Source organism: Columba livia, chromosome 1, assembly GCF_036013475.1.
Source record: "Columba livia isolate bColLiv1 breed racing homer chromosome 1, bColLiv1.pat.W.v2, whole genome shotgun sequence".
NCBI lineage: Eukaryota > Metazoa > Chordata > Aves > Columbiformes > Columbidae > Columba > Columba livia.
In genome coordinates, this window is record NC_088602.1 from 99,341,428 (window position 1) to 99,360,330 (window position 18,903).

General features: G+C 36.2%; 1 protein-coding gene across 2 annotated transcripts in view; it reads right to left on the reverse strand.

The window, feature by feature from the left end:
• Positions 1–18,903, reverse strand: part of USP9X (ubiquitin specific peptidase 9 X-linked) — a 103,310-nt gene that overhangs the window by 55,557 nt on the left and 28,850 nt on the right. For both annotated transcript variants that reach the window (XM_065070036.1, XM_065070030.1), the window contains exons 5-13: positions 13,419–13,531; positions 12,437–12,655; positions 11,035–11,150; positions 10,521–10,772; positions 10,306–10,444; positions 8,594–8,746; positions 4,734–4,838; positions 3,378–3,584; positions 2,440–2,576 (exon numbers count right to left, since the gene is read on the reverse strand). In XM_065070036.1, coding sequence (XP_064926108.1) covers positions 2,440–2,576; positions 3,378–3,584; positions 4,734–4,838; positions 8,594–8,746; positions 10,306–10,444; positions 10,521–10,772; positions 11,035–11,150; positions 12,437–12,655; positions 13,419–13,531 — 1,441 coding nt within the window. The remainder of the gene's footprint in view (positions 1–2,439; positions 2,577–3,377; positions 3,585–4,733; positions 4,839–8,593; positions 8,747–10,305; positions 10,445–10,520; positions 10,773–11,034; positions 11,151–12,436; positions 12,656–13,418; positions 13,532–18,903) is intronic.

Sequence of the window (18,903 nt, forward strand, 5' to 3'; positions counted from 1 at the left end):
TATCTGCACACATAACTTGCCCAACATAATACTGCACATGTAACTCAGCTTTTGAAGTTGAGAGGCGTTCTACTAAACTAACAAATGCAGCCATTAAAGGTCCAAATAGTAATGACCAGAGCCAGCAAATTCTACTGTTTACACTGAAAAGTGACTTGAAGCTAGCATCATTGTTGCCTTAAAGCACAAACAAAACCCCTAAACTCTTACAGAAGAGTTCAGTTAATGCTTCTGAGAAAGTAATTTAGGAGACCCATCTTCTACTGCTTGGGTAGATACAGGTCAAACTCAAGTGCTTGAAATTGGTCTACAGGACACTCTACCTCCATCAGCCAACACACAGAAAATGATGATCATTAATTATCTCTACACTAAAGGTCAGTATGTTGAGTAATAAAGTTGACTGTTCTGTAATAAGGACCTTTGCACCCATAAAAATCCTTGCACCTACATAAGAGTTATTTTCTTACAGGGTTGCAATTCAGGTTAAGCTATACTTCCCAAAACATGTAGCATTTCTTTGTAGTCAGGGAGTTAAATTTTGCCAAAGCAACTGTATAACTAGTTCATCACTTCGCTCAAATGCATGAATAACCAGCAATAATTAAATCCTCCTGCTCAAAATAATCTCTACAGTGCCAACGCCATAAGATAACTTATACTTATTTTTGCCAAGAATCAGCAGCCTTAGTCATTCTGGACCAAACTTTTAATTGCCAATGCCAATCAACTGAATCACTCCAGAAGAGGAGAATACAGATTATGGGATATATGTTGCACATAGAAAGCCCTGTGAAACATTTTTGAGGCAGTTGTCACAAACATTTGCTTTGATCTATTTTTGATCCGAATTCTAGAAGGATGCTAGAGATTAAACTTTTAAGTCAGATAAGGTAAGCTGATAGGAACAGGAATACAGCAATTAAATGCAGGCATTGCAATTTCCAAACTGTGTTCGATGTTACGAGTTACCAGAACAGTCAGAGGACTATAAAAATCACTGATTACCATGTTTTCACTCACTAGGTTTCCCACCACCTAGGCAGTAACACTACCTAACTACAAAAAAACTCCCTCAACAGCATCATGCTAACAAAGGCTTCTACACAGGAAGAGGTCATTGCAAGTCCCTTGACTAAAACGTTTCATTTGAAGTTTATTTTCCTGCTGTGTGTTTTCAAATTCTGCGTAAAAATGAGGCATTATCACATACTGCAGTGCAGGCTTCACTGAAATCTGAAGAATGGAAGATACTGTCTGACACAGAAAAAAGGAGAGATATTCAAGCCATCTAACTGTACACATAGCATATATTCACCAAGATCCTACAGCATGTAAAATGTTAATGACTCCAAGAGGCAGAAAACAGACTTCTCTGCTAATAAGCAGGTAATTTCAAAATCTCACTGAACAAAACCCTCAATCATTAATGTGAAACTGTAAAGGACTAAAACATCAGGAAAGCTGAGAAAGATGTCACAATCTAAATTAATAAAGAAATCTCAAAAAGCCAGCAATGCAATATTATCGCAGCTCCTTAAAGCGCAATCAGTAAGAAGATGGCGTTTTGTAAACTGAAGGCTTCTTTTCTTCAGCTTTCCCTGCCTTGATCCTTCTTGCAAGCAGACTGTAATAGCAACACTGATTTGAATAGTTTACCTGATTATAAGAATTACAGCAATTGTGCAATATTGATAAGGAAACATTTTTCTGGAGTTTGTAAAAGCTATGATGTGGATAATGTTAGGGGCACAGAATCTCAGACATTTCTCTAGTAAAAAGACATTTAAAATAATGAAAATAAGCACATATATTTTAACAAGCCCAAACAGACAACAGCTTTGCTTATTTCTCTTTTCTTCTTTTTAATAAAATAAAACAAACCAACCTCCCACATAAAAAGACAAAAAAACAAACCAACAATAAAACAAACCCAATACATTTCTAGTCTCTTCCACTCAGGAGAGAGAATCAATAGAGTATTTTTCCCAGACCAAAAACGTCACCTTTGATTTCACCTAAATAAACTATATGACCTGTATAAATTTACCACTGAAGAATAGGGATGGGTGGTTATGTTTGTGTGTGTGCATACATACATATACACACACACAATATATCTTTAAGTTAATTCCCTTGTTAGGCAGAGAAGTCCATGGATAACATAAAAACAAACCTAGATTTTCCACAAATCGGACTAGTATTCTAAAAATTCGACACGTTGGGTGAAATAGTTAATGTTCTCTTATGGAACTTTGGTATCTGAATTTTCAGAGGCTATTTAAAGACACTAAAACAAACTAAAGAACATCTTGGAACACATGTTCTGATTTCACCAAAGCTTTCCCTGCCTCTTGTAAAAAAAAAAAAAGAAAATTTGCATCATTCCAACCTATTCAGCTTCTAACAGACAAAACTTTATTTGCATTCCATTCTTACCTCAAGTTTTGTGGTGCTTCGCCAAACAAACTGCAAATTTCTCTGATTTGTTTCAGTGCAGGAATGACCCACTTGTCATTTGTGCGAAGCTCTTCTATAAAACGATCTATCCACTGGATCTTTTGTGTATCTCGATCCTTAAAAACAAGCGTATGTAATCAAAATCAAGTATATTGCAGAAACTATCATCACTATCTTATTTTTTTTCCAAGATAGAATAGAATGTACGAAGCCACATGAATACTAGATCAACTGAGTTCTGAAGCACACAAGCATAAGAAAAGTATCTGAACAGCACTATATGTTTGCATAAGCTACCGGTGTGTTACAAACTCTCTGCCTTCAAGCATTCAAGTGTCCAGTTCGTATTTAAGAAGTTTGTATTTAGCTAGATAGGATCATCAATGTTTAAATAATTTGCTCTTTCCCCTCTTTCATTTATTTCTATTCACTGGTATTAAAGTGAAAATTGCTATAAAATATCAAGAAACAATGACACACTGTTTCTTAACAACCAAGAAACAAAACCTGACAGTGGCTGTCAAGACAGACAATGGATTAATTTCAAACCACACTGAATTATTATTATTATAATTCTGGTCGACTGCCACAGAAATTCAGGTGGGGAAGAAGAGCATCTAATAGTTTTCACACCTTTGCTAAGTCATTTCTGATATTACACAAGACAGGTAAGGACTTACTGAAAAACCACCCCACCCAAACAGATTAGCATGATCAAGTTCGGAAAGAGCAAAGACGGAAGCGGGGCTACTTCTCTTTCTCCATCTTTACTTTGGCAGGGTTCTTTCCTGATTCCTCCAATGTGGTCATTTAGCAAAAGGAACACTTTTGCTAAATTACCAAGTCGCTTGAACTTTCCATGTAGAATTGAAGGAAACTGTCAGTGACTGATTTCACAATAGAACATAGTTACTCACCTGTGAACAGCTGTAATCTAAGATTTTAATATGGGCACTAAGAGCCTGGTCCATGATATCAACTGGTACATCATCACTATGAGCCAAATTCCACAAAAGGTTCAGCACTTTGTGTGCCATCACACCATCCTTGTCATCCTCTGCAAGACGACGAATTAACTCAAGTAGTTTCTCACGCTGTTTTTTGCTTGCATTTGTCCAACTTGCCTAAGAGAAGATTTTAGTTGATATGAGAACCAGTCTCTTTAAAAAAAAAAAATTCCACACACAACCTGCACCGTTAGCAAATGATGCAACAATAAAGTGGTGCAACTATATAAAGAACTTTCACATTACCTACTTGCATTAAAAATAAATAGCACATTAGAGCTATACATCAGTCATACACAAGTGAATAGCACTTTTAGCGTTTAGAATTAAAGTGTATTCAACTTGAGACTATCTATTAATAGATTATAGACCATTAGACCCATGTTTACCAAACCAGGAGACCCCCATTAATTGGAGCACAAATTGCATGTAAGCCAAAACATGACTATAACACATTTCTCTAAAAGCAGAAAACTGAGTCTACAAAGCCGACTTGGGTTTTCTTGTGCAGCGGACCACCTCTTAGAAGTGAAACATGAAAACAACTGGATAGCACCACTACTGGAACCTACAAATGTTAATCTTAGCATCCATAAAAAGCCAGTGAATAAGAAACTTTCAGAAACAAACTGTTCATAAACATTCAACATTATCTTCCTGAGACCATTTCATTCTATATGTTCGTTAACCGCAAAAAAATTACTACATGATAAAGAGGAAGTTGGGGGAGACAGGAATGGAAGCCCTTGATCTCCTCCACTTAAAGACTGAAAGTAGCCATGCCCGGTAAACTTGATGAAACCTACTTTAATGATAGAAGAAAAACATTATTGACTAAATCGCCACCACTTAATAATTTATAACAAATGCCAAAAGTTAATTAAGATAAGTAACTTATTTTATTTAAAAAATTCAATATTCCTAGGACTGTTAAATGTCACTTCAGTACTACAGGCTTCAATAGATGTGCATTATCCAAAAGTATTTAAACCATAAAAATAAAAGCCAATTAAACTAGCATAACAAATGTTTGCTTTAGACTGGAAGTAAATTGGAAATCTCACAATGAACACTCATTAAAGAATAGCACAATCTGGCATTTCTATCATTAAATATTGTAGACTGTTGCTATATACATTAAGCGGTCTTTTAACACATGAAAACTGCCTGTATCTAAAATAAGTAGAAAGTAGATGTTGAAAGCATCACAAATCTCTATCCAACTAACAACACATTTCCTGAATACAGTCAAACATGCATAGTTACCTTAAAACAATCAAACAGGTGATCGAGCTGTTCAGGGGAGAAATCCCAAGCTAATTTTGCAAGGAGATCATGTACATTTTTTACAATGGCTTCATGTTTTCCTGCCTGTCAGACAAAAAGAATCCACCAACATTTGTAGCAATTCATATTAAGCCAAGCAGCAAGACACCCTACATCATTTCTACAATACAACTGTTCAAGGTGGCCAGCAAGAAAAGCTGAAGCTGTGGGAACAGTGTGGCAAACTGAATACTTAGTTCACTGGAAAGTCATAATATTTAGATTTCCCTTGTATGTTTAAGTATATAAGTGTGCTCTGTGTGTGCACACAAGTATTTATTTGCAATATAAATACTGTACTGTCACAATATTTATTTTCTTCAACAAATCGTGCTGGGACAGCCGACAATAAGTGTAAAACATATTTTACTGATCAGTATTTTAATTTAATGTAGTTAGTTTGTCTAGTTTTTAAAAAAGGACTCCAAATCCAGTTCCTCAATGTATTTCTTTGAGATGCTTTAAGCTGTAAAACAATTTTTATTATTTCCACATAGTTTCTCAGGCTGAAGTACTGCCTTCGTGCTAGTGGAATCATGGACAACCAAAGCCTTCTATTACAAACAACCTGTTGGCAGACAGCATTTTGAGTCCAGCAGCTTATAACCTTAGGAAGTCTTACAATCAAACAACCAGTAGCAAGACGTTGAGTTATATACCAGACACTTTTAAATGAGATTTTGGTGTACACCACAGTTTTGACATTTAAGGAGAAAGACAAGAAGGAAAAAACAGCTAGCTCAGTTTTAACTCTGGGTGAGAAGAAAGTTTCATTCCCATATGCCAGGCTGGAAAATGCATCAAAATCAACCATTTAGGGCTATGTGAATCAATAGCCAATTTACTGTAGAAAAATTTCCCATAAGTGTAGAATAAAACATGAGAAACAAGTACCTAGAAAACTGTGATGTGATTAATCTTGTATAGTATTAAAAATGCATGCATGAGCAGTTTGGAAATTCTGAAGTTCATTTCCTTCTAGAACTTGCATCAGAAGTTCACTTAAAAACAAAAAGAGACTAACAGCCTTGTTACATGCTGTGCTGTAAATACTTTATTGTTGGCCATGGATTTTTCTTTAAAAAAAATAACATTTGTTTTCATGTTATGAGTCAGATTACAAGAGAGGGAATAACTAAACCACTTATTCCACTTGATTTTGCAAAACATGGTGCTATTTTTTTCTCTGATCAGACCATTTCCTGGATAGAAGGAAAAACTGAGAGCATACAGGCCAGAAAAGAACAACTACAACATAACAAATAAAAGGAGAAGTATGCATAACTGCTGGGGGAGGGGCAGGGCAAAAAGACTAAGGCATATAACAAAATCTTGTCTTGGGAGGTTTGTAAGAGACACTTAAGGGAAGCCCTTAAGAAGGAAGGAGTCTGTGGAAGCAGTAACACATCGCAGGAAAAGGTAAGAAACCTGGTGTGTGAACTGTCAGCTTGCTGTGCTGAAACAGGGACATGCATGTCAAGTTCTAGTTAAACACTCTAGAATATAAGTAATGAGACTCCAGCACTAATCTCTGCAATTTCATTTCTTGTCCAGCTGGATCTTTCCCTGCCACTCAACAGGCTGCAACTTAACACCTGCCTTTAAAGACTCCAAACACTACTCCTTGAATCAAATATACTTCTATTTTTTTGAGTATTCGTTTTCTAAGACATGAAAACACTTCGATAAAACTTAAAACTTATGTTGCCTTCTACAGGCAAAACCAGTATGATTTTATTACCTTTCATAAACTACTTATTTTTATTCTAGTTGTATCCTAAGATTCTCAGGGCACTTCCATACCATCAACTGTGAATTTGTGTGTGCTGCACCCTCTAAACCCAGGCAGCAATGTAACAGCTCCAGCCTGAAAGCAAAACCACACCATTGCTGTGCTGAGCCAGAGCTAAAATAGCCTGCCTGTTATATAAAGCTACACAGTAAATCAACGCCTTGCTACTGAATTTCATGCTCCAACTGCTCTTCGAAGCAGTCATTTAATAAGGACTTCTAAAAACTACTAAACACAGGGAGCAGTGAAGTTAGTAAAAATCATTCTGTATTAGTAGATTTCTATCTTTTAGTTTATTTTAATTCCATGGCCAGAGCCACAGTGAATTCAACTTTGACACAGAAAACAAAAATACAGGTCAAAACTGTAGCAAGTGCACTATGGCAGCTACCTAATTGGAAGCCAGGTATTTGAAAGCACGGAAGATTTATTCCTAATTTTTTTTTTTTTTTTCAACTGTTGGGGTAGACTTTTCACTTTTCTGGAAGGTTAAAAAGTTGGGTTTAAAGTAGCTTATCCACATGTCCCATTTCCCAGCACTATGAGTAATACAATTGCTTGGAAGACTTTTTTCCAAATTCCAGATATTTTTTTTTCCTTATAAAAGGTGAGCCTCTGATACAGCTAATACAAGCCTACTAACAGCAAAATAACTTCTCAAAGTTTTTTTTCCACAAAGATTTCTTACAAAGACAGTCTGGAATGGTCTACAGACCACAAGCTGAAAACTAACAGTATGACCACAGACCTTAATTCAAATAATCTCTGTTACATGATGCAATTTTCTGAACAGGACTTCAGCATAAAGATTTTCTTGAATTTCAGCCTGTGCAGTTACTATCATGATGGAACTGACATCTAGAGATTATGAAGTTAGCTGAAACACCAGAGATCTCAAGTCAGCCCTCCACTTCATCACCTGTAGTCCCAAATGTTTTAAGCACATGCCTGGTAAATCCACTTGAGTCAAACTGTTGCAGTTTCAGCAGAACATGAACACACAAACTAGGTATATAATAATACCCAATTCCTACATTAGCCCTTGTCATGATATAATCACAGCTGGCAACTAAGTACTACCCAGCACTTCCTCACTCTCCATCTCACAGTGGGATGAAGGAGATAATCATAAGAGTAAAACTGAGAAAACTTGCAGATTGAGATAAAGAGTTTAACGGGTTAATCTTCTGTTTTTACCTATATAGTCCCATATAAGCTACTATGAAATCTATCCCTGTCAAAACAGGTACAGCCCTCCATCTTGGAAACCAGATATTAGCCTTCCCACACTTGAAGGACTGGCTTAAGAGCTTACTTGCACAATTAAGTTAGTTTTACTACCAATTACTTATGAACATGGATATATCCACTCACACTTGTTTCTATCCTAAAATAACCTTTTATTTTCTGTCTACTCGATAATTAATAATGATTTTGTCTCTTCAGCTGCCCTTCACGTGTGCTAAACTCATGTAGGCCACAGCTAGGAAGCTGAGCTTTGCTGATCATTTAAATAAGCAAGAAAACATTCCAAAATCTATAATTAATAATTTTTCAAACATAATCTTTACAATGAAGGAAAGAATTGTAAGATTTATCAACAGCACCTGTCCAGGAAAAATTTGTACAACAGTGGTGAACTTGGAAATTAGCAATACATATTCCTAATGCATTTTAAAATATTAAATCATAATGGACCATATTCTTTCATAATCTAGACTTTGCTCAATGTTGAGGGTTCCTTAACGCTTAAAAAGGATAATCTTTGCACCATGTTCCGAGCTGTTCCTTTAGACTTTACATGCACGTGTAGTATACCCTTTCTACTGAAGACATTTGGGAAGACTATTTTGAGATCCAGGACCCCAAAATAAAACGTAATTTGATTTAAACTTTTTTTTATGTTTGTCTGGCACCAAGCATAAGAAGCACTAGCTGTCATCTTCACAATACGACATAGAACAAGATCCCTCCTGCACAGTAGCAGACAAGAAGTTGAATTCTTTACCTGTGCAGCCCAAATGTTGTCAAGATCCTGCAAAGTGAGCGCTTTCTCTTTGATGACAAAACGAAGAATTTTCTCTAACTTCTCTACATATTGAGGTTGATGAAGACTATCTCTCAACACAATTGATAAGATATTATTCTGCTGGATCCATTCCTGAATATAAAAAGAAAGTATTGCCATCTCAAATTATTAAAGAGCTGCTAGTGATATTTAAGCTAAAAATAAAAATTTCAACCTGTTACAGATTAATGACTTTATATACAATATTCTAACTAGGTGAAGTCAGAAACAAGCAGCACAAGAGGAAAGTATTTATCTCTAACTTTATAGTCTTTATTTTCCTTAAAAAAACCCTCAGCATTTTAAATAAACCAATATGCTAATCACTGCCATATCTTAAGGGGGAAGTATTTTTTTCAGGCATGCTGAAATAATGAACACAAAGCATAAAAATGTTCAAACAACTTCAAGCATAAAAAGCCAATAGGAAGAACAGTCAACTCTTCTACTCAAGGAACAAATCCTTTCTATTCCAATTCACAATTGTTTAAAACATTTCCATCTTTACTGGTATGCCTACAGCATATCACATAAAAGGGCTTAAGCAAGAAGTGAAATATAAACAGGTTAGATTAGTGAAGTACTGCCACTTATAGGGGTTGTAAAAATGCTTCTAATTGAATTAGAGCAAAATATCCAAGCCATGTCTAAGTAGATGCAATTTTTTCAGTGGTGTCACTGACACAGTCAGAGTAGGGTCATGTAATTTTTGTTCTGACTGAAACAAAGCAGCATGTGCTTTGAGCACTGAAAGAGGAAAATAAATGTACACAGCATTACGTTCCAACAATGTTTTGATTATAGACTTAAAATATTCAAGCTAGTCTCATGAAATACCCATTTCCTCCTCTTGCTTTAAAACATCGAACTCTAGTCTTTTTTTTTTTTTTCAGTTCTGTTACAGATTATAAAGGTCCCAACAGATAGCCAGTCACAAAAATGCACGAAAACAGTGCAAAAATCACATACCACAACTAAATTTCAGAAAGATGAAGAGAAAAATTGTCCCTCTCTTAACTTTAAAAATGCTCGTTTTAATAGTACCCTACATATGCATTCAAGCGTGAAACAGTAGTCAAAGTATGTAAATATTAAATAAAATGAAAATGTGATATCTAGAACTTCCTGTACCAAATAAATCCAGCTTCTGGAACGTGAAAAGCAGAGTAGTCAGAGCTCTAATGAGAAAAAAAAATTACTTGAAGCACAAAACCCAGACTGGACTCTTGTTTAAACGAACATTTCATTTTTAGGTACAGCGGCAATAAAGTTTCAAATGAATCACACCTATTCTATATAGGTTCGGGGTATTTTTGGTTGGTTTTGTTTGAGTTTTTGTTGTTGGTGTGTTGTTTTCACTATTTTGGGAGTTTTGTTTTATCAAACACTATACAGAAAACATGTTATTTAAGGATCCCTTTTTAGCAGCACTGAAAATAATTCTCAACAGCAGCTTTGAAACAAATACAGCAATTTTTCACAGGAAGACTATGAGTAAAATGACTTATTAACATGATGTGACACCGTTTACAACACTAAATACAAAAATGAGCAGTGTGTACAGCATCCATAGTATATAGCCTCTTCCAAAATTAAATTAAGAAGGAGGAAGAACATCTATTCAACGAATTTTGGTGAAGATGAGAACTTACTGCCATTCTTTCAGCTGTAAGCCATTCTTCCTCTTCAGGATTACCATGCCGGTGAGTATAATATGACACACTGGATATTACTTTGTTAACTTCATTTAGTGCATTCATTTTACCATTGAAAGAAGAAATTTGTAACAACCTGTAATAAAAATTAAATGTAAGAAGTGTGGAAAAAAGGTCAGAAGTAGCATATCATATTAGGAGTAGCATCTTACCTAAGTATCATTTTTAACCTAAATATTTCTAAGTTTTTTACAGTTTCTTCTTGTCCTGGAACTCTCGAAGCTAAGTTCTTTAGAGATTTGATTATCATTGACAGAGCATCATTTTTGGCTTCATTCTTTGCTTCTTTTTTCAGTTCATCATCTGTTAAATTTTCTAAAAATTGTGGAACCATTTCTATAATTGGAAGGAAATATTTCTTCACTGTATGTAATGTTAGAAATTCGTAACATTGTCCAAATGGCCTAAAAAGAAACAAAAAGGGATCAAAGTGCCATAATCAGTAGTTGTGTAATATCAAGATGTTAAGGAGCAATTCATTCAAGAAACTCGTCTATTTACAAGCATATGAAATGTTGAAAGTAAACAAAACTAGTTAAGAGATGAAGCAAGGGGAAGCACTTTAAGAAAAGACTAAGCTATTAATTATATTAATAATATATTAGTATAACAATTTACTTAGTCCAGCTTTTCAAAATATGTAATTATTATTTTTAAAAAACTTACTTGATGAGAGCTGCAATTATCTGAACATTCAATGCTGATCCACTCATGAAGCGATCATGCAAGACCTGAAATCCATTTAATGTGCCAAACTTGTTGATAAGATCTACTAGCCAACCCTGCAATATAATAAAGTTATTTATCAGCATTTACATATCACCTAGAAATACTTTCAAGTACCTGTTAGTAACAAAACTTGCTTTTAAAAAGCCTCTACACAATAAACTCTTAAAAGGTAAAAGAATTGACAGTGAACATACCGATATATTTTAAATATTCAAGTTTAAGAAAATCCTTACAAATAGGCAACACTATAATTCCCACTATCATGTCAAAGAACATGTTATTTGTTATTCAGATAATTTTATCAAATATATAGGAATAAAAATGACTACACTTTAGGCCTCTCTTTGGCTGCTAAGTTACTACAGAAAGCATGAAGATTCTGGCTTTATTTTTGGTCCCAGATGTGTCAATGCTGCATATCAAAGAAGTAAGAATGCAGAATAACATTCTTCTAAACACAGTAAGCAATGCAAGGAAGTCCAAGGACACAGAGTTATTTATCTTTTGTTCTTATGTATCAATAGCTAGCAGTTCTACAAAAAAAGAAATTAATAAGAGGAAGAAAGCAACAAAAACGTAACTCCTGAAGTTGTACCAATGCCACTTGGAACACAATTCTAAAACAGACCCAAGAACCAGAAGAGATGACTAATCTGCACTGCCAGTTAAAAAACAACAACAACAACAACAACAACAAACACACAAAAAAAACCCCAAAAAACCCCACCAAACAACAACAACAAAAAAAACCCACAAAAAACAACATAAACCCAAACACACCACCATCACGAACAACAACAAAAACAAAACAAACCAACCAACACCTACCACCACCAATAAACTCCTCACCAAAGCTCTCAAAAAACAAACCAAATAACGAACCCCAAAATCACACTGAAACTAGCAAGTCATGTCCAATTAAAAACATTTCTCCCATCACTGGGAACTATAAGAAAATTGAGAGAAAATTCCTACTCTATCACATAATCTTCTCAAAATATGTCACCTGCAAAATCATGTTGAGTGAGAAGGTAAATCCAGCAAGTGGTAAATACAAGCAAGCCAATTAACACAGCAGGAATGGCATTCCAACAGAGCTGTGCCAGCTTACCACAGAAACATGGTACAGTTTGATTGTGGATTAAAGACTGAAAGAGTTAGAGGGGAAATGTAACTGATGATGATTTAATGCACAAGTCAAAAGTAGCAGAACATCTTAGTGATATAGAGAGTGAAGTTGGTTTTTTTTTCCTCCCTCTAGAACACTTCTCCATGGCTGTTGTGTATTTAAGTACCATGGCATAAAATTAAAAACACAGGTCTGAAAATGCTCTCATACCTTTGGTGATCGTGGGTCAGGAGGACGGGCATAAAGTTCATCTTCGGCGAGCTGGACTCCTGCAGGAACTGTTTCTGAGGGACGAGTACCATTGTACAGATGGAATTTGCAGTGAGGATTTAAGGCCATGGCAAGAAGTTCAAGAAGGGGAAACCAATCTTGGGACAGCTTGGCCACACATAGTTCCACTAGTCGATGAGTGTTGTTAATAATACATCTCTATAAAGGAAAAAAAAAACCAACAGTCAAAAATATGGCAGGTGACTGTAGGATGAACATGGACTATAAACTCCGAATGATTTTTACCTAACATGCAGAGCTGCGTAACAGTTTTACAATGTTGCATTTTAACTTGTACTTCTGCCAATAAAGGCCTTAAACAAAATTTAAACTGTTTTCACCTAAAGATTAAATTTAGGAAACAGACACATATATTTGAGACATTCATGAATCACCACTGCACTATTAACTTTTCATTCTTTCACCCATTTCTCTCACAGATTTTAATTTGTTTATGAAGATCTTCAGTTTCTCATTTGGCATGTGACTAATTGTCCAAAAAGTAGTTTTTATATTCAAATAGCTGCTACAAACACTCGGAACTTAGCAGGTTGCTAAAAGCTTTTACTAAGAAAGAAAGTTTTCACATCCTACTTTGCACATAAGAATAAGCAAGTCTCTATAGACATCTGGCCAAAGACAGCCTAACAAGAGCTGCACTACTGAACAAAATTCACTTCCTCTCCATATCACCTCTCATGTTTTACTTTCTTCCAAAAATACCAGAGGCAATAAGATGAAATAATAATAGAAGGCTTAATTTTCCCCACCTAGAGCCATGCATACAAGAGTTCTCCCAGTTCTCTGTTGAGATGAGTTTCAAAACGAGATTCAGTTTCTTCAGTCCCCTCATACTCACGAAAGCAGTGCCCTTCCTCATTTAAATTGCTATGCTTTTCAGAAACACAACTTTAAAACTCACATGAATCTCAAACTTCCAGCCGCTCACTGCCTCATCTGTAAGGATTTTTGTGAAAGATATTGTTAACCCATCTCGAAAAAATCGCTGGCATGCTTCACTTTTGACATCAAGGCCTATTTAAAATAGAAAAGAAAAAACCACAAACTATTAGATATGCAATTTCATTAGTTGTTACATTAACTTTTAAAAATAGAACATAGTGATATGTACTTGAAAGGTGGGGTATTCAAAGTTTCTGAATTACTTTAAAAAAGCAGCCTTGGATGAAAACAAGTTTATGTAAGCTTGAATGGACAAAAACCCGACAGATTAATGTTCTAGTAAAGTCACCTCAAAAATTGCACTCCTACAGATAATTTTTATTTTTTTTTTTTTAATATGATAAGGGCTTTTTTTTTCCACACATGCAACACTTGAAGATATAGTAGCAAAAAGAACAGTAAGTACAGTCTTTATCTTCCATTCTTCTGGTATACATGCATTTATGTTCTCTCTTATTTAGTTGCTACAAGTAAAACTCAGTGAGAGAAGAGGAGGAAAGGGTGAGACCTGCTCAACCTCCCAGGCAATTAACCTGCAAAAATAAATATGAATCCTTCTGTCTCTGACTCTGACTTACACAGTTTCTTGTAGCTCTGCTGCCAGGACCCAACACATCTAGACCCCAACGCTGCTGTAAACCTTTGCAGTCACCATACATCAAATTTAATTTTAAAGAATAGTGCTGCATACTTTTCTTTTATCTGTTTTAAAACTCTGGAGTTATTTATAACCCAGTATTTCAAGAAATCTGTATTTCCCCTTCAAAATTTCGGATAAAAAAAATCTAAATAGGGCTAAAAGTCAACAACAAAAAAAACCCCACTGAACGTGTCAATGTACACATTGGAAACAATGAAAGGCATTGGACACATTATAAAAAGAAAACTGTCACCTGCCTGCACAGTTTCTTTACAGAACAAGTTTAATTTTCAAACAGGGAATTTGAGCATTCAACAAGTCCACACCATGCAGATTCACAAAAATTATTGCCACCACGCCTCCCGCTGCAACCTCCTTAATGAGATGTTCGGACAGTAACTTCCACTGGTTTGGGAAAGACTGATTTGGGTTATCAAATTAAAGTTCCTCATGGTCAGAAACAACTGTACAACACAGCTTCCTTTCAAAAGCTGTCAGACAACACCTGCCCTGCTTGTTGGTACACACTACAAAGGCTTTCCAGACTCCTGGTAACAGGGCTTGCTAGCCGATACTCTTATGGTGGATGCAACTCCCAAGCAATTCAAGTAAAACAGGAATCTTTGGAGATCCCCGGTCACCTCCTTGAAAACTACTCCAGTGTTCACTCTTTTTATCACTACCAGAGGCACATTATATACATTAAGTGGCCAAGTATAAAAAACTCCACATTATCTTCCTACCTAGCTTTCAGTCTGGATTAGCTGACATCCCTACACTATATCGTAAGTGCTAAGACCAGCAACAAAAGGCCACAAGCCACAGCAATGACATGACAAAAGAAGAAAGATGGACACTGCCTAAAACTTAGGCATTTGCAGTAAACAAAGGACTTTGTTAAATTAACTCCTCAAGGAGGTAAAGGCTACAGCTTCACCCTATACAAAACAGAGGACAGGGAACACATCCAATGTCATCAGCTTCACCTGTGGGAATGCTCCTTTCTGAACCCAAATGTAACAATGAACTTAATTCTTGAATACAAATTCAAAGCAGGCACTCAAGTGATTTTAATTCTCCTCAGAGCACTAGTAATACTGCATTTAAATCTGTCTCAAGCTTTCAAGTACTTCTTGGAACATCTCCCCCTGCAATGGTTGGCCAGCTTCAGTCAGCAAGACATTTCAAACCAAGTTCACAAGTACCCAAACAGAGTATGTTTCAAAATACACTGTCCTTTCTGTGTTTCACTGAACTTGGAAAGAGAGGGAAGATGTAGAACCTCAGAAGATACTTAGATGGCTCCTGGATATACAATCACCTTCTGCCTTCTCCCACAATGTTGCATACTGCTGACACAACAGGTGACACAGAAGGAACCAAGGCTAAGTGTGTACAAAGACACCAAAATCAGGGTAGAGGAGTCCTAGAAGACAACAGGCTGGGAGAAGAAGCAAGAACAATTAAAAGCCAGGGAGAAGAGAAAGGGCAGTTATACTAGACACTGGCATCTATGGCTTGAATCAGATTTGGTACCACTCTTAGCCAAGATCACAAACAGCCATTTCTCTGCATGTTATCCAGATTCTGACAGCTGAGAAGGATAAAGACGACTAGAAGAGATAAGGGGAGTGCATGCAGCCTTGAGCTAAGTATTTAGAGAAAAGTTAGGGAAATGGATTATGCAGTAAGAAAAAATTGAACATGAAAGGAAAAGGTGAGACACAAAGTATAGAGGAGCTGCAACTATGGGGTTGGAGGAAGAACAGAGGGACATTTGATCTCTGTAGCTGTGCTTAAAAGTGGTCAATTTGCCAGATAAACCACAGAGAGTGTATTAACCCCGTTTCAAAAGCAGAAACGTTCTGCATCCACAAAACTTGTCAGTCCAGATGCAACTGTATATGAAGAAAGTCTTCTGTATCTGAAGAGTATTCAGCAGCATAGGATCAGAGCACCATGACAACAAGCAAAATTACCCTGCTCCTCTTCTGCAGAACTGGAAGCTCCCAACCCAAGCTGGAGCCTCTGGAGGTACAGCACAAAAAGCTTTCAGCAGCTTGGCAAGGGCTGCTGTAGACCCTGCAGAACTGACAGTGATCTGGAGCTAATAAGCTCTGGGGAAACCCACACCTGCCCATAGGCAGAGTGGCTACACGTGGCACTCTCAGATTCTGGTAGATTTTCAATAACTCTTAATAACTCTTAATCATCAAGACACTGTATCTACACCAAGATACTGCATTGGCCCTGCTGTAGTTCATTTCGCTTAACTGGTTCTAGCCGAAAGACCTGGCTGAGAAATGTTGGAACACGACAGCACAAGCCTGCTGTCCTTGCTTTGGATAGATGGCTAAAAATAACCATTTCAAGAAAACACACAAGATAAAGCTTCAGCAAGGAACTCAGGAGTGGTCCCACAGAAATGCAGGACCTGGATCATCCACACAGAGACGGTCTTTAGAGAGGATGCTGGAAACAACTCTCTTTATCGGGCTGCCTAGCTGTCGGATGCACATGTGCTCATGTACACATATGCCTTTTTTTTTTTTCTTGAAGCTCTAAGGCCTGTCTCTCCATTCTCTCCCACTCTTTAAGCCCCTGTAATTAATCAAAACCAAATATTTCAGATCAGGGTTGAAAGTTTAACTTGTGTAGCGAAATCTCAATTCAGTTTAAATAAGCTACACATTCTAAAAGTTGCCTTGCATCTTGCTTGTGTGTGACACTGGAAAGCTTTGGTAGCATGTTAAAAATTGAACTTAAACTTTAGGAGCAATAAAATCCACAATGAAGGCAAAGCAGTGCAGAGTTGTTGGGAGGATTTTGAAAGTAAGAGTGGAGAATATTCCAGCCAATAAAAAACACCAAACAAACCATGTTTTGTTTTGATTTTTTATTTTTAAATTTATGGCATCCAACTCACTATGACATTTATCTCTGGAGCCAATCTCATTTCTCAAAACACTTCGTAAGTATTTCAGAATTATTGTAAAGATAAATATCAGTCTTGCTATTAAAAACTATTTGTCTAATAGGTTTTCTTCTATTAGCAAGTAACTCCAGACAATCATTTGAGAGTCTTATGGCTTGCTTAATAAAGAATAATACATTGATGCCTACACATAAAGATAAATCTTCCATAAACAAATGCATCTGTCAGCAACAATGCAAGTAACAGTCTAGACAGGATTCATAATACTCTGTAAAATTTGCTCCTTATACTTGAAGATGGTAATAACAACATTTAATTCTTAAGAGTACTTTCAATTCTGTTATGTCCTTTTCAATGTCAGTTCTTGAAAAGATTTAAAGAGGATGCAAATATCACTCTTATTTTATAGACACGGTCACAAACAAAGCAGTTACCATAAAGTCACTCCAGAATGTCAATGCTGATTGCCACTGGCAATGTTAGGAATAAAAGATACTTATGAATCCTAACCACTGGAAAATGGTGCTTGATAAAAAAAAATATAGTGGGCTGCTTTTAGGTTTTGTTGCTCCACAATCTAAATGAATAACAGACTGCAATATAGAATTTATGTAATTTAAAAGCTGGTTATTTGTCAATTTCTCATTTAAGTTCTTCCATTCGGAAACAGAACTCTTCAGATTAAGAAAAAGGCCCACAGACAGGTAGCAAGGTGTCCAATTTTAGATCTTACTGAGATAATGAAACATTTTCTTATCTGTTAAGAAATATACACAACAGAATCGCTTATGTTACTTCTCTATACGCACACAGCTCTGAAACAGTGTCCCTCAAGCTTTGAGCTACCAAAATAGTGTCAGTTACACCAAGTGAGCACCCTATCATATTCCTGGAGCACTGGAAGTTATTTAAAAAAGCAGCACCTTGGCCATCATGCAACTTCAAGTAGCAAGGAAAAAAATAACAAACAACCACACAACTTGGATGCAACTGTAAAGATAACAAAGTTAACAAAAAACTACTTCTAACGGCTTTCCTTATTTTCTACTCAGCCAATAATCCCTACATAGACACAGGAATTCACGTAGAGGGCAAGACGAAGAATAATTTGATAGTAACGTAGAAGCCTTTTTCAGAATAACAACTGAAGTGCAAAAAGCATATTAATAGATTTCCACTCTCTGTCACAACTTCAAGAGGAAAAATAGAAGACTGTTTGCAAACTTCCAACTAAGTCTGACACTTTGAAGAGGTACATTGGTGCTAGGATGAGCCAAAAATCTCACAGTACTCTTACTACTTCACTGCATTCATTGACTGTTTGGCAGTTTGGTTTCAGTAGGGTTTGTTTGTGGGGTTTTTTTTGTTTGGTTTGGTTTGTTGTTGTTGTTTTTGTTTGGTTGGTTGGTTTTGGTTTTTGTTTTTTTTCTTTTTAAAGATGACTTAACAGCTGGCAGTACATACATCTCCGCTCTCATAAATCACAAGCGGAAAATTTCCTTCTACTGCACTATTCCAACAGCCCAGACACAGAGATGTCTGCATTTTCTTCCCTTAAGTTGGCATTTCTTTTGCCCTTGAACAAATGTGATCACTTGAAAAATTCTACATTCACCTTAGGATTCCTGCCAGACATGGCTACACGGAAAGAAGACAATTCAAAGAGCAACTACAGCTGATAAATCAGCATTGGCAACATCATGTCATTATCCTGTTTTGCATCACAAGGGTGCACCATAACTTTTATTTCTCCAGAGAGTGCTCCAAAGCAAAAAAAAACCAAAACAAAACAAAAACAAAAAACCCCCCCAAAAAAACAGAAAACAATCAAGATAACCCAGTAAATCATGACCACAAACAGCATTTTAT